General features: G+C 56.7%; 2 protein-coding genes across 2 annotated transcripts; one reads left to right on the top strand and one right to left on the bottom strand.

Moving 5' to 3' along the window:
* Positions 1–6,349: 6,349 nt before the first annotated feature.
* fen1 (pre-apoferritin) lies at positions 6,350–9,248 on the top strand (the record flags this gene model as incomplete). The annotated part of the gene is made up of 7 exons (XM_002950985.1): positions 6,350–6,508; positions 6,669–6,753; positions 7,079–7,185; positions 7,566–7,701; positions 8,253–8,333; positions 8,550–8,693; positions 9,123–9,248. The coding sequence occupies exons 1-7, from the start codon at positions 6,429–6,431 to the stop codon at positions 9,246–9,248; spliced, it is 759 nt and encodes a 252-aa protein (XP_002951031.1). The 5' UTR covers positions 6,350–6,428.
* Positions 9,249–11,018: 1,770 nt separating this feature from the next.
* On the bottom strand, positions 11,019–14,442 carry VOLCADRAFT_104915 (uncharacterized protein; the record flags this gene model as incomplete). The annotated part of the gene is made up of 8 exons (XM_002950888.1): positions 14,264–14,442; positions 14,049–14,103; positions 13,915–13,948; positions 13,752–13,781; positions 13,268–13,313; positions 12,609–12,723; positions 11,954–12,051; positions 11,019–11,126 (listed from the first exon to the last, which is right to left on the bottom strand). Exons 1-8 carry the CDS (start codon positions 14,357–14,359, stop codon positions 11,019–11,021), a joined length of 582 nt encoding a protein of 193 aa, XP_002950934.1. The 5' UTR covers positions 14,360–14,442.
* Positions 14,443–15,673: the final 1,231 nt, after the last annotated feature.

The raw sequence follows: 15,673 nt of genomic DNA, 5'->3' as shown, positions 1-15,673 counted from the left end.
CCAACACCAACACCAACAACACCAACACCAACAACACCAACACCAACACATACAAGGTGCAAAAGATGCCATCCTGTTGGGCAGTAGCCCCAGTGCCGTCCGTCTCCTTCATCCATCTCCTGATCACGTGATCCCTCCAAGCGATTGCAGCCCTAGGGGGGGTCCGCAGCGGCTAGAGGCAGTGGCGACGGCGGCAGTGCCTGGCGGCGCCACCGCGGCAGTGACGGCGGCAGCAGACGCGGCGGCGGCGATGGCGGCAGCAGACGCGGCGGCGGCGATGGCGGCAGGGAATGGCGGCGATGATGAGGACCTTTACATCCCGGAAACACCCATCTCCGATGCGGAAGATGCGCTGTACGGCTGTACGGATATTGGCGATCCTACAGGCTCTCGTCGTGGAAACGCGCCCAACGGCGGCGTCACCGGGCCGCCGTCGCCCATGCAGCCCCGTCAGCTGCACTTTCCCATTGCGGTGTCGTCGCCGCCGCGGCTTACTAATAACCTCTGGCGGCGGGACGAAGCTCTCCACGACGATGCCGCTGCCGCTGCCGCTGCCGCCGCCCCTGCCGCCGTTGCCGTGGGACCTGATGCCGCCACCACCACCTCGGCCTTGCGTGTGTCGCTCGTCCTCCAGCCGCCCTCCACTGATGCGCTTGCACCCGCCTCCGTCACTGCACCCGCCACGACAGCTGTGTCGCCACAGCCGCTAGGTCCCGGCGATGCTGCCGCTGCAGCGCTGGGGGCGGCGGCAGCGGCAGCGGCGGCGGTGGCGGCGACGGCGGCGGCTTCACCAGACCAGCGACTGGCGGCAGCGCCCGACGCCGTGGCTACGTCCACAAGGCACGCTGACGGCGGCGATGGCAGTTGTAACGGTTGGTCGTTCTTTCAGCCGGTGCGCACCGTTGTTGCAGCGACCGCAACGCCGGCAGCCGACGGCAGCCCTGGGGTCAGTGCCGGCGCCGCTGTTGGCGACGGCGGCGGCGACATGGACGGCCATGGCGATCTGGGCCTTTGTTACCAGGACGACTTAGACCACGATCAGGAACCACCTGACACTGGCTTGGACGACTGGGCACACCAGCAGCGTTGGCATCTGCCGCCTCCGCCTCCGCCAGTACGGCATCAGGAGGAACAACAAGACAGGACACCCGTGCGCGAACGTCAGCCCGGCGGCGGCGCCGCCGGTGACGATGACGGTGGTGGCGGCCGCGGCGGCGGTTTTGGCAGCCAACTGGCGATATTCGGTCAGCGGCATCAGCAACAGCGGCAGCGACAGGGAGAGGACGCTTGGCGGCATGGACAGAACGTCGTACTGGCGACGCCTGGGCTGAGTGATCTTGCGGACCAGATGGACGAGCACGGGAGTGGCGACGGCGACGGCGGCGGCGGCGACGGTGCCAATCGTGCTGCGACGCGCAGCCAGAAAGCTCGTGGTTGGGGTGGTCGTAGCAGTAGCAGCGACGGGGAAGCCGTACATGGTGCGTGTACGACACCGTTGACGGAGGCGGCTGGCGGCGACGCCGTGTTCCGAGCACCCACTGCTGCGAACATTACGCCGGTCATGCGTGCCAAGCTGCAGACGCGGATAGCCACCGGTGGCCCTGCAGCTGTTGGAGCTGTTGGTGGAGGCTCCTCCGTGGCTGAGGGGGCGGCGGCATCCTCATCCCCGCAACGACCACAATTAATCGCCGCAATCGACCTGACGTTATCGCCCCCGCCGCCCTGCAATCGCCAGCGGCATGCCGCAAATGACGGAGCACGTACGGCAGCTACGTCGGAGTGTCCGCCGTCGACAACCTCAACGGATGGAGCTGCGGCGCCGCGCCGTTTCCTTGGTACGACAGCTGGCGGCGGTGGCATTGCTGGCGGCGGCGCCAAGCGCCGCGCTCCAATCATCCTTGACGACTCATCTCCGGAGCCAGGAAGCGTCGTACGAAGGCGAGGTGGAATTGGCGGCAGCGGCGGAAGCAGCAGCGGCGGCGGCTGTAGCAGTGCCGGCGGCGGCGGTGGTAGCCTCTTTAAGAAGCTGGCGCGGACGCCGGCGGCGGCGATCTATGGCGCTGTAGCAGCGGCAACCGGCGGCGGCGGCGGCCGTGACACCACGCCACTGGTGGGACTACGGCGAAGAGTACGGCGGCCTCTGACGGCGACGAGCGACGACGATGGTGACGGCGCCGAAGATGTACGGCGAACCACGGCGGCAGTGGCGGATGCCGCCGTCGCCGCCGCTGGAGAGCTGGACCTGCCAGGGGGGGGCTCGGTCCCTAAGCCGCCACGGAAGCTCCGCCGCCTCCAAGCCGGAGCCGCTGCAGCCGCCGCCGCCGCTGCCGGCGGCGGCGGTGGTGGTGGCCGCCCGCATGTCTCCCGCAGGATTGCCGGCGCGGCGGCGGCGGCGGCAGCTGCCGTACCTGCCGCCGCCAATATCGCGGCGAACAGGTAATCCGTCCCCCAAGCCCCCCTTTCATTTGCGGCAGATCACCAATACCCTCGTGTGTACGGCATCCGGTATCTTCTCATCTTAGGGTTTCCTTCCCCGGCCCCTCCATCAGTAACCAGGCCCCCCCTTCCCATCACCCAGTCGAGGCTTCAAACCTCCAGTACGGCAACTGCCCCCATAGATCTCCCACCTGCCGTGCAACGCGACCCTTGCTGTCTGTATGTGGCGTGGGTGGCAGGTCCATTTATTGCTTCTTATACTTATACCCATATCCTTTGTTTTCTCCTCACCGTGCCGTACTCCTTGCCGTACCCTGATGTACGAGTGATCTTGAAATGCCTTTTTTAAGACGCCTATCGTCTAACTCTCGCTACCCGTCTTTACGTCAATACCCGTTCCTTCCGCACGCCACGTATCTGGCTTTCTAACTGTCAACTCCCAACTCCTGGATCTTGCAATGCACAATCCAGGAAATCCAGCTTTGTTCCTCCCCCCTGATCGCCTTCCCTACAGGACGCGCCTCATGATGAGGAGATCTTCGGGAGCGGCAGGAGGGGAAGGGGAATGGGGAAGGGGAGGGGGAGGGGCCGTCATACCCGCAGCCAAAGGAGTGGCGGCACGTCGGGGGGGCGGGGGCGGCGGCGGTCGCAGCTTCATCGATGTGGAGGCCGCTCTCTCCGGGAGTGATGATGACGACGAGGGCGATGGTGATGGGGAGGATGAGGACGGCTACGAGAGCAGCTTTGTGACGGATGGCCTGGGGGGGACGGGGGATCACGGCGACGGCGGATCGCAATCTGATGGGGGGGATGGCGGCAGGTGAGGAAAAGGTGAAGGGGGGAGCCAGGGGGGTGGGGGTCCGCCAGCGCCGCCAGTTGCCGCAGCACCCCGGCTGCGGGGTTCAGACTACGGCCCCATTGTGTCCCCCACCCCTGCACACGCCCCAACCGCCAAAACACACAGGTTTTACACACACGGCCCAACCCCCAAAACACACACGCCCCACCCGGCCCGCAGGTCCCCCGGCTCTATGATGGCCATCTACCGAGCCCCCTTCCTCGCCACGCAGGCGCCACCCTCCGTCATTCGCCCGGGGGATGTGGCGGCGCTCGTGTTTGCGCAGCGGAGGCGAGGGAGGTCGGCAAGAGCGGCGGCGGCGGAGACGGCGGCGGCGGCGGGTGTTAACCCCACGCCCCTGCAGCGGCGCCGCCGCCATCAATCTCAGGTGCAGGTAAGAAAAGAAAGGACAGTCCTCTCCTCCTCCTCCTCTTTACCCACTTTTTCCTCCCCACCCTTCTGCCTGCCTGCCTGCCTATCTGTTTGTTTGTCTGTTTGTTTGTTTGTTTGTTTGTTTGTCTGTTTGTTTGTTTGTCTGTTTATTTGTTTGTCTGTCGGTTTGTCCAGTCCATCGAGCAACTGACCCACTGACCCATCCATTGGTGACGTATTCCGCGGTCCCGGGTCCCCTGCTTCGTATTCGCAAATTTAAACAACCCCCCCCACCCCCTCCCCCACCCCACGTTCCCCATCTCCCCCACACTTCCCCTATACATACACACATACACATGTACACGCGCAGCGCCGTTGCGCGGTGGCGGTTGTGGACACCCCGGGGGCTTCTGCGGACATCAGCCGCGAGTACGACAGTGAGTACGGCTGTGGAGATGAGGAGGATGACGAGGAGGACGGCGAGGATGGCCCCGAGGACGGTGGTGGTAGCAGTGGTGGTGATGGTGGTGGTGACGGCATCGAGCCGGATACCGTCGAGCGCAGAAGACCCGGCGGCAGGGGGGAAGTGGAGAGCGAGGACGAGAGGGGCGAAGAGGAAGAGGAAGAGGAAGATCCTTTGGCGCGGAGAATGGCTCGCGGGCTGGACCTGACAAGACGGCATCATCATCATCGTTATCGTCATCAGCAGCAGCAACAACAGCGACGACCCACGGGTCAGCAGGGCAACGGCCACAAAGGCATGAACTCGGTGTCTGAGGGCGAAGAGGAGGAGGAGGGCGAAGAGGGGGAGGAGGGAGAGGACGATGATGATGATGATGATGATGATGATGACGACGTGTGCGGTGTGTGTGGGGAGCCAGGGCATTTGATGTTGTGCGAGGGCTGTGACACGTGCGCCCATGCGGCCTGTGTGGGTCTGAGGGCGGTTCCCGAGGGGGACTGGTTCTGTCAGTTGTGTAAGCCACGCGAGCGGGGGAGGCCGGGCAGGCGGCGCAGCGGCGGTGGCGGTGGCGGTGGCGGTGGCAGTCGGAGTCGTCCACCCGGGGGGCCCTTACGAGGTTAAGAGGGCGTATGCCCCGTGTATTGTGCTGCGGCTTCTTTTTAGCGGGGTAAGTGTGTGTGTTGATGGCTGCTGAGATGCCTTTTCGTGTTTTGTGTTTTGTGTGTTACGGCTTCAATGGGCTTGGTTGCTGTAACTAAGTTGGAATTTGTGTTTGGACTTGACATGCATAGATGTGCACACCCGCACACACTCATATTTCGTGCATCGCGTAAATCTGGTAACGCATTTGAATTCGGTAACTCTTGGATTTGTTGTTTCTCTGATCCGCATTTGTCGTTCTTGATCCGGTGGTGCTTTTGGATCCGGCTTTTGGATCCGTCTTTACGACGTGATCAAAGTCTTACACATGGGCGGAAGTGATTTAAAAGACGTTTAGCGAATAGGACTTGGGGAAGATTACTGTGATGTGGTGGCTGGGTCGGTTGGAATGTCCAGGAATGTAGGGGGGTGGTTCACAGCGTCTGGTGACATGGGTAAGCTTGGTGGGGTCGTGGGGATGGGGCCGGGTGGGTGATATGGGTGGCTCGCCGCGCGTGTTATGTAGTAGCACTTACAGTGGCACTTTCCGTCCCGAAGCTGTGCACGTGCGTTATGTTTTGAATTGTTTTGTGGAGTTTTGGCGTGAGGGCGCACGTGTTTCCGTGCGCGCTGAAAGATGTGAAGTCCCTCGCGCCCGCGCGCTGTTCAGCGAGAGTTTGAGCGGCGATCCCGGCTAAGTATTTGTGCAGAGCTTTGCGTTGCGCTATGTGGCACATGGCTAGCTCGGCATCCATTTAAGGAGACTCGCGACATGACAATTCTATGCGATCGTGTCAAGTTTTGGATTGCGATCATTAATATGCAAAAAGCTGGATGCAGAGCAAAAAGTATCAGCAGCGAGTTTGGTAGATGGAGGAGTTACAATTTTTGTACTTGTACAAGGCAAACAGACATATGCTGTTCTTGCTGCTCAGGCTTAGCTGCGGAAGGCAGGGAGGTGCTGGGAGGACAGTTTGATTTACTGGATCGTGGAAGGGGATCAGACGCAGAATGTTTCACATTTGTTCGTGTCATGCAACGCCATGTCTTCGCTTCTTCATGAGGTGGTAGGCTGAAATTTCAGATTTACTTGACAGCTGCCTGGCCTTTCTTGCCACATGCTTGCCAGTACAAGACACAAGCGAGCAAGGCTATCCACGCGGTCAGGAGAGGATGCAGGACACCGCATGTAGGGCATTTTGAGGAAAAACGAGGCTTTTGGAGGCTCAGGAGAAGTCTCTATCCTGCGCTAATCTCCGAGACTGTGCGATATGTCACAGCACCGTCAGCTGACGCTGGGATGGTATCCATAACCGTCATTGCTACGTTGTTCCGCTTGGTAAAAACAACCGCCTTCGGCCAGGGTGAGCTGCAAAGCTTTCCGCTCTCCAGGGAACGGATTGCAACACCCAACCGGTGAACCTTCCAAATTCTGAACGGAAAAACCTGACATAATGCCAGTGACAAAGGGTGTTATATAGAAAAATCTTAACCTACTAGCCTTTCGTAGCCCGTCAGGAGGATTTACGGCCGCCGGTTGCCGTACCTTACACACGCATTTTGGAATCACTTTGGTAATTGTGTTATACACAGTAGGTCTCAACAAGTGCTGTGTCCTTCAGGTGACTTTCAGTAGCTGTGAGGCTCAGTTCCTCGAAGGAAGCATATCCCGATACCGAAATGATGAGCATGGTTGTGAGCGCCGCTGGCGCTCCCGCGCTTCTTACTAGGCCTTCGCGTTCCATTCTGCCAACCTTCAGGTGCGTCTTGGTGAGGCGTTCGTTGGGCGTGTGCCAGGCACGAGAGGGCTGCTCGGCATGCGCAAAATGTAACTCACGGATTTTAATTATAATCGGCCTTCTTTTCTTAAATGTCAATCGGTGGAGTAATCCCTTATCGGTTCTGGTTTTTCCTTGGCAGGGCTGTCGGCGCTCGCCGTGTGGCTGCTCGCGCTGCGACCCTTGATAACTACACCGGTGTGGTGTTCCAGCAACCTTTTGAAGAGGTAAATGAGGAATTTTTCAGCTGTTGACTGTTAAATGTATGGTTCGACAAGTGGCCACGTCTGGTACTATCGGTACCGTCTGGTCATCGACTTATCTACCTTGGCTACTTGCGAATAGTTGATCGGGAGGCGCATGACTGTTGTGATCATTAGTATGACGTACCTCAAGCGCTGCTGTGGAAACCTTGCTCAGCATGAATACCGAAAGTCGTGTCGCGTGCGCGCGGTGATCGTGAACTCTATGCTTATAGTTGGATATGGTCATAGGTGGATGGGCTGCGCCAGGCATGTGGAACAACTGCCTGCAACACGGCTGCCTATGTAGGCCAAGGCGGAGCTTGCCATCGTGGACAATACGAACGCGGCAGTGGCTAGCCTTGCTCGTGTGGACTTCCACCCAGCTTGCGAGGCGGCTATTAACGAGCAGATCAAGTAAGAGGCGCGGTGGAATGGCACCAGGAACCTCAAGAAGACAGCTGTACATTATTGGCTGCGGCGATGGAACAAACCTGACGTTGCTCAGGGGGCCTGCCTGGGAAACGAGGAACGCCAAGAAAGTGAAAACTGTTAGGTAGAATATCACCTATGATGGGAAAAAATGAAGTCCTTAAGCTTCATAGTCCATGCCCCTCCAAGGGCTTGCACAATGGATTTAGAGCCAGTAGGTAAAGTTGCAAAGTCCCACTCTAGAGAGACAATCTTACCAGGGAGACACCCGGCCCCCATACTCTCTCCACTGCGAAATGATATACGCACGGATACACATCTACTTTCAACCCACCGCATTCTTACATGCCAACTGTGCCGTACAGCATCGAGTACACAGTGTCGTACGTGTACCACGCGCTGTGGGCCTACTTTGACCGGGACAATGTCGCCCTCCCTGGTCTGGCGGCGTACTTCAAGGCTGGCAGTGATGAGGAGCGGGAACACGCGGAGCTGTTGATGGTGGGTCCAACGTTGGGATTTCAGGAGAAAGGCCTTGTCGGGGGCACCGTAATAGTTCAGATTCAAATAAGGACGATATGGATTAGTGGCAGGTGCTTACATACATACATACATACGACCATTGCTCCCGGGAGATCCCGGGATCGATACCCATTTGGGTCAAAAATCCTTCCGATGGTGGAAGGTATTGCGCCCCTAGTTGATGGACTGTGGTGACCTGGGATAAGTTAACCTGCGAGCCGACCAGGAATGGAGTTGGGCCGCTGTCGACCCGGCAGATTCCGTTGGATGCCGGTGGTGGGTGCGGAACCTGAGCGATCCACTGAGAAGTTGACTAGGGTGACTGGATAAGGGTGCCCCGAAATACCGGGGAAGGCAGGGTTTCGCAGGGTAGCTGCCACGGGCGAAGATATACCCCCCTGTTTCACACATCACACATGACGGAGAACCCCTAGAACACGGTGTATTGAGGTGGCGATATGGTTTACTTCCAGGCTTCATGATACCGTATTCCCAATGCCGTGTGATTGTACAAATCAATCCTCCCGCAGAAATACCAGAACAGCCGGGGTGGCCGGGTCGTGCTCGGACCTCTGTCAGTGCCCGACCTAGATCTCTCGTCCAGCGATAAGGTACGGCACGGTACGGCAGGCTTGAGCCTTTTCATCACTTGCTTGCGTCTCCTGTACGGCCCACGCGCTATGGTACAGACATTGCAAATTCAACTAATTCATCATTTGATTTGTGCGATATAAGCACATGAATTCGGACATACACACATACATGTCCAGCATGGTAATACAACTAATAACAGTCATTGCCAACTGATAACCGTTGTTAACCGCCAGGGCGACGCTCTATACGCCATGGAGTTGGCGCTGAGTTTGGAGAAGCTCAATTTTCAAAAGCTCCGACAGCTGCATTCTGTGGCGGATGAGAAAGGAGACGCGTCCATGGCGGACTTTGTGGAGGGCGACCTACTGGCGGAGCAGGTACAACAGTACGGGAGATGTGAACTGCAAATTGCATACGGCATACGGGATGTTTTTTTGTGCACGTGGTATTTAATGAAGTGTTATTTTTGTGGATTCTGCGCCATAAAAGCGTTTCTACGATCACATCTGCGGCGATCTTTTAATTGATCTGGGTCGTCATTTGGGGGGTTTTAGGAGTACCCACGTTTCCCTTGGTGACAGGGAAGTTAGTAACGGCGTTTTGGGGTCGTTACTCCTCATGTCCTTTTTAACGACCCTAACGACCTCCAGGGGTGTTGTGGGGGGATGGTTTCACACACCACCTTTATGACCCACGCGGCCGCATGCAAACCTGCACATGCACACGGCCCCGCAATCACCCATCCTCCCATCGTCACATCTACACGGTGACCCCGCACTCCCACCCCCCGCCCCGCCGCCCTGCAGGTGGAGGCGGTGAAGAAGGTCTCCGAGTACGTCAGTCAGTTGCGCCGCGTGGGCAAGGGCCTCGGCGTCTACCAGTTCGACAAGCAGCTGGCTGCGGAGGTGGCGGCCGCCGCCGGCCAGGCGTAAAAGTTGTTGTACGGCTGTGTACGATGACGCGCACGGTGGTGTGATTGTCTGGTGGCCTTTGTAAAACCACCACGCTCTGGTCTGGTTCGTCGTTTTGTCTGCTGTCATAGCGCCGTTCAAACCGTACGAGGGTTAGTCATTTCAGCGTGATTTCATGGTTGATGGTATTAGCGGCATCATAGCGGCACACCGCTGTGTAGACTGTTGGGGAAGGCTCTCCGGGACGAGCGAGGGGCATGGCGGGGAGGAAGGATCCTTTCGTGGATCCGCTGGCTGGCGAGGACCGCCGTGGGGGCACACGGCTACATGTAATTGTGCATGTCTGGCTTTTAGTCGCATTTACCTAGTTGCCAAACAGAGCTCGCGTTCGCGGCATTGTTTTCCTCTCCGTGTGTGTGCGTATAAGGCTGTGACCATTTCAACTCTCCAGGAGAGATGTTCTCCCTTGTCCACCACCAAAAAATTGCCACCGCAAAAATCACCACCATCCTTATTAACTTTCGTGGCTGTCACGGCAGTGCCCGGTGGTGGGTGCTGTGTGGTGGTTGATGACCCTCAGGCGTTTGTGATGCTGATATAGTTGTGCAATGACTGGTCAACAAGGCCGTGGCGGCGGCGAGACGTGCCTGGTGATGTGTGTAAGTGTGTGTGTGATTGGGTACATGCTCCTGCCTGTCGCGGCAGTCACTGAAGGCAGTGCCGTACGTTGCAGCACAGCGCATCTGCGTGGTGTCGTGGCGATCAAGCATTCAGCATGCGCGCGCGTCGTACTGCGCTTGCGCTTCATCGTACAATCAGAGGGGTGAACCAGCGGGCGAACAACAGGGGCATTATGGGTAATGATGTATGACGTACCCCACGGCGCATGTGGGTTTTGCCTCTTTGACCATTCCTTCGATCTCTTCATTATCTACCCGGGGATGATGACCTGTCGGTAGTGAAGTGTTGTGGCGGGGCGTGGTCTTGTGCAGCGGGCTATGGGTGCTTGGGCGATCTAGAAGGGGAATTAAGGAGTGAGGGGAATTGTGGAGTGTATTCTCGAGATCGACCGTAAGTCGCCCTCGCTTGGCCACGGTTGGCCACAGAAGCCAGGACCTCGTGCAGCTTGGCAGTAGCTGATGTTGCTCAGCCGCCTGCTGATGAAGGTGAAGGTCGAGGCCGCTCTTCATGACGGTCTTGAAGGTGGAGCTGTCGGCCGGTGGAGGAGGACGAATAAGAGGAGTGGCGGCAGGACGCTGGCCATGCTGGTGGTAGCGCCAGCACCGGCGGCGTTATCATGTAAGGTTTATCCGCGTAATGGCGCCATCCTCCCCTCCTGCACCCCTTGCAGTGCTGCTGCTGATCCTGCTGTTCTGTGGTCTTGTTAGTGTAGCTGTCGTCTGCACCAGACATGGGGGGTACTTGAGGCGGTGTAGGTTTCGAAAGGACGATTACGAAGAGGTAACAGGCTTGTTAGTTGGCGAGCGAGCTCTGTGCTCTAACCGAAGTAAACCTTGATATCGATTGTATCTGTTCCATCTCCCCAAAAAATTGATATCAAGGATTCAAATTTCGTCTCTACCAGGAAACGCAAGGGAAACGCCCAAAATGGAAAAGAAAGGTCCGGGCTGGAAGAATCTTCCCACTTCAGCAATCAGCGGTTCAACCAGCTCGATGTTTCCTCCAGAGCCGGCCTCGTAGCCAAAACAGTTGGATGAGATTCGTCGCATTTGGCTCCGGATGTATTCCAGCTGGCCGCTGTAAGTCTGTATGTACCCAGGCAGTTTAGATTTAGACCTCCTGACCTCCACCATCACCACCGGCATCATGAATGTACACGTGGTGGTGGTGATGGTTCTGCAAACACACTTTGCCAAGATACCACCATGGTTTCCCGTCCTGCGTCTGTGCCGATGTGTCAGTATGTATGTCGGCAAGTATCTTCGGCTTCCAGCCTTGGTCGCCATGCCGCCCTTGTGGCGATGATTATTCCTTGATATCTAATATCGTGTGGAAGGGAAAGTGCGAGAGCGATTGCAGGAAGAAGAGATCAGAGCCAAACCTTACAAATACTAATCCCCAAGTTGACCTCCTCACCACACTCCTCCCCATTGACAACATCATCATCCATGCCCACCTATAAAATCCATATTCATACTGATTCATACAAAACCCGACCCGGCCCATACCGATACACACAGCCCACGCCGAGCAGATCATGTGTCGTCGGTCTCACAATTTCCCGAATCCCTCCTCATCCTGGGCCTTCATCCTCTTGGAATGATCCTCATAATTCACAGCTCCGCCTAAGTACGGCCAAACCGTACGGAGGTGCCGTACAATGCAAGGGGAGAAGGGAGGAAGAAGCACGTGTTATAAAGGTTCCAAAAGTCAGCCGTTGATATCTGATATTAGAAGCATCCGAGCCGTCTTAGCTGACTCTAATGTGTGCGTAAATATGCTATACTTGCTATATCAGCGCCATGGGGCATATGGTCCGGTGATGATGTAGTAGATCGTTAAACCGTAGGTGTGACAACAACACGCAGAAATGGAACACATGTGCAGGTACGGCATACGGAAATTTGCGCCGTACCACGTCCTCTCTCGCGACACCGCAGACCACATCAACACCCCTCATTAGACCCCATTTGTAATTGCGATTGAATCGAGTGGTGGTTGGACCAATGTGTGTTCGTGTGTCCTCCCCCCTCCCCCCGCCTCACCCTGATGGCCTGGATGAAGACGTTGAGTGCGAAGAAGCTGATGAGGGCCATAGTCGCGGGCCAAACCTTGGGCCCCGGCCAGTCGGTGTCATCTTGCTCTGTGGAGGTCCGTGCCAGGGAGGGGAGGTCCGTGCCAGGGAGGGGAGGTCCGTGCCAGGGAGGGGAGGTCCGTGCCAGGGAGGGGAGGTCCGTGCCAGGGAGGGGAGGTTTAAACGGTTTTGGAGTTTTTTTAAAGTTTTTAAAAAGGAGGGAAAAGGCGGGAGGGGGTCTGGAGCAGCAGGAAAGCAGCAGGTAAGCGGCTAGATGGAAAACATCAAACGGACTGAGGCGACGACATGACGGAGTTAAAACAGATTGGGGGGGGGGGTCAGAGACCCCTAGAGGTTCCAGCGTTTTAAGGTGGCTTTCCGGTTTTGCTGGGTCATCCCCGAGTGCCGGAGATTAGGGGGGACTACGGGGAGCCGGGGACACATTTTCAAAAAGCCGCCATCCCATCTGCCACATTCTTCCCGACAGTGGTCGGTCCAGGAAAATGTCCAGGAAAAATCTCCATTTTCTCATCTGATATACAAAGCCCCGCGATTCCCTAACCACCAACCGACTCGTCAACCGTCAAAATCAATGACCGTTTGAGCATTCTCAGCCGCTCACTCACTCGTGTCGATGGTCCGTTTCACTGCGTACGACAACATGGCTCCGGAGGACACGAGCCCCACGATGAAGGCGGGGGTGAAGAGCAGGTCGTTGTTGGCGGCCACGAGTCCGGAAGCCTTTTCGGAGGTGCCGACCGGGGGAGGGAGAGGGAGAGGGAGGTGCCGAGAGAGGGAGGTGTGAAGAGGGGTACGACGAAGCGCAGTCGATTGTCGAAAGAAAACATACCAAAGACCATGGAGAAGTGTGAAGGGGTCAGGAGGAATCAGCCCTTATGATTGTAGCAGATTCCAGAAGATAAAAGTGCGAATTTTGGCGGCATTTTGGCGACAGCAGCCCGAAAAAGTTGATGAAATTTGAGTGACCATATGCTGATGGTTATAGTCGTCATGTTGTGAGATGTTATAATTGCGGAGCTAGTTAACGGTGGTACGACTACCATGCGAAAGGTACCAGGCATAAAGGACGAGAGTAAAAAAATGAACTTTCCCGCTGGTGTAAAACAAACATATCTCACCTCCGTCAGGCTTTATAACCCTCTTAGCCCTGACCTCCTAGCTCTGATGGTACCCAACTCAAACCCAATCCCCCCCCCACACACACGGCAAGGTGCCCTCCCCCACCTTCCTCCCCTCCCCACCCGCCCGCCGAATGACAGCTTACCAGCAATGTCGTTGCCACACCGCCAGCCACCGGCACAACCTCAGGCCTATGGGCGTGTATGGCCGTGTGTGTATGGGGGAGGGGGTTTGTACCGCACCATCCCACGGGGTCAGTGGCAAAACAGAGTGTGGAAGGAAAGGGGAAGAAAGGAAAGGCGTGGCGGGGGGGAAAGACGAACCACACGCGATTGAAGCTGCTGCCAGGGCAAGATAGTAGCAACCGAAAGGACTGACCGAAAGGCGTCCGTGGCGGGGGGGAGGGGAAACCCACCCCTCCAACCCACAAGAGGGGCTCTTCGCACAGCCCCAGTCCCTCCACAGTATAGTATCAATCCCAACACACGATACACCAATTGGCCTGACCAAGGTCAGGACCACCCACCCCCTCACCCACCTCGGACATAGCGCCCATCCGGACGAATGGGACCCACTGTCCTTCTTCCCCCCATCCCCACCCCCTCCTGCGTTTCTTCACCTCACCCCACCTGCCGGGAGCGCCTTCAGGTAGCTGCGTCCTGTGCTCCATATGCCACACGCGAGGAGATGAGATGAGAGGGACGGAGTGAAAGGTGGTAAATAATGAAATTAATGAAGAGGATTATCAACACGGACATCTCCTGGCCTGGTCACGGGCACGGGACCACCCACCTCGTATAAACTCCCTCAGCACCAAGAACGACAGCTGTTGGCGCAAGGCATTTGGGGGAGTTTGGGGGTCAAGAGGCCGAATTCAGACAAGCGCCAGGATAATGCTTCATATTGTGAGTTGTCACATGTCGCACCGTAAGCGATTGCTTGCTGCAGCACCGCATAGCTGGTTGACGCCTCCACGTACGCCTGCGTGATGGCACCTCCGGTTTAGTTGCTGCGCTCAGCTGATGGGCTAGCTAGTTGCATAACATGTGTTAAATTTTCATCAAATATTTAATCAGCGTCAATACATGTTCACTAGGGTAAGTTCTACTCGTCACCGGCAGAAATGCGATGGCAGCCTGACCTGAGTCCGAACTAATGGGCGAACTGTGGTAGCCTGACGGTTAGAGCTAAACGCTTGACGGCCAGTACGCAGCGAAGGTCGCAGAAGTGCCCGCATTTTTGACGCGCTAGTCCACACGACTGTAATGAGCGGTATGGGTGGGATCAGGTGTATGATGAGGTAATTTGAGCCTCACGAAGCAGGTCCTATTACAATGTAATTACGATCTTGCAAAAGCTTCGCACGTCGGGAACAGCGTCCATAAGGCCTGCCAACGGCCTTAAAACACTACTATGTTTACGCGCAGCTGCCTAATTTACCGCCTTACGCTGCAAACAGTTAACTACTTTAAACAGCAGGCGCATCCTAACGGGACCTTCTGCAGTTTTCAAGGAGTTAACAGGCGGTTAGTTCAAACTGTCGCTCCGAACTCGTTACCAGAGCATCACCCACAACGCACCGACGCAAACGAAGGTCAAACATCTATTCACAAATGGAACGAAGTTTTCGCGCCCATATCCGCATTCCTGGAAACGACCACGAAATCCGGCAAAGATCCGAAACCAACCGCCAACTACGACGGGTCAACCATGCCAGCTCGCCATGGATCACAGAGGGTGTGCCACATGCAACAACAAAAGCACGGTGGAAAACGAAAAGCACGTCGTGCTGGAGTGCCCCGCATTGGCCAACATTAGGCAGGCCATCTGGGATTTGGTGACGTTGGGGGTTCCACTGAGCGCGAGCATGCTGCACATCATGCAAGCGGAATATCAGCGTAGATTAGCTAACGCGATCTATGTGATCTGGGTTAACCGCATGTCCTGCGCAAGGCGCAACCCCCAGCACTGATGCGTGTGGGCGGCTTTCGTCGAGAATTACATATTTTACTTGTGTGACAAACTATCTGGGTCGGCTCCTGATGTCGTAAATCTTTGTTATGTTAAGGTTAACGAATTGTTAATGTTTGGCGGCAATTTTTACTAGCCACCAGTTCATACACCTAGCACAGCTAGCAGCGCCCAAAGTCCGGATGCCATCAAAAGCTGACGAGCGAACAAACGAACGAGCTCCTATCCGCAACACAACTGAACCACCTTTCATAGCACTCCTCCTCCCCAACCCACTTGCCCGTTACCGTACAACACCGAGCTGATTCGGAAAACCACAACATTCTCTCCGTGTATCTACATTTATCACCTCAACACAACATTCCATTCCCACCACCTGTTCAGCGCAACTGGGTGCCACTTCCAGGTGCGAGGACCTCGCGAGGGAAGATACAGCACGGCCATATGATGTCGTTTTACGCGGGGCGGAGTGGAGATTTTAGAGAGACGAAACGCTCAGCAATTCAGTTCCGTACAGTTCCGTACAGCCAGCACATATAGTCTCCTCCACGCCCTGCCCTCCTTCCCCCTTGCGAATCCC

The sequence above is a fragment of the Volvox carteri genome, assembly GCF_000143455.1.
Source record: "Volvox carteri f. nagariensis unplaced genomic scaffold VOLCAscaffold_21, whole genome shotgun sequence".
Classification (NCBI taxonomy): Eukaryota; Viridiplantae; Chlorophyta; class Chlorophyceae; order Chlamydomonadales; family Volvocaceae; genus Volvox; species Volvox carteri.
The sequence above is the reverse complement of the archived record's forward strand: the minus strand, read 5'-3'. Positions and strand labels throughout refer to the sequence as shown.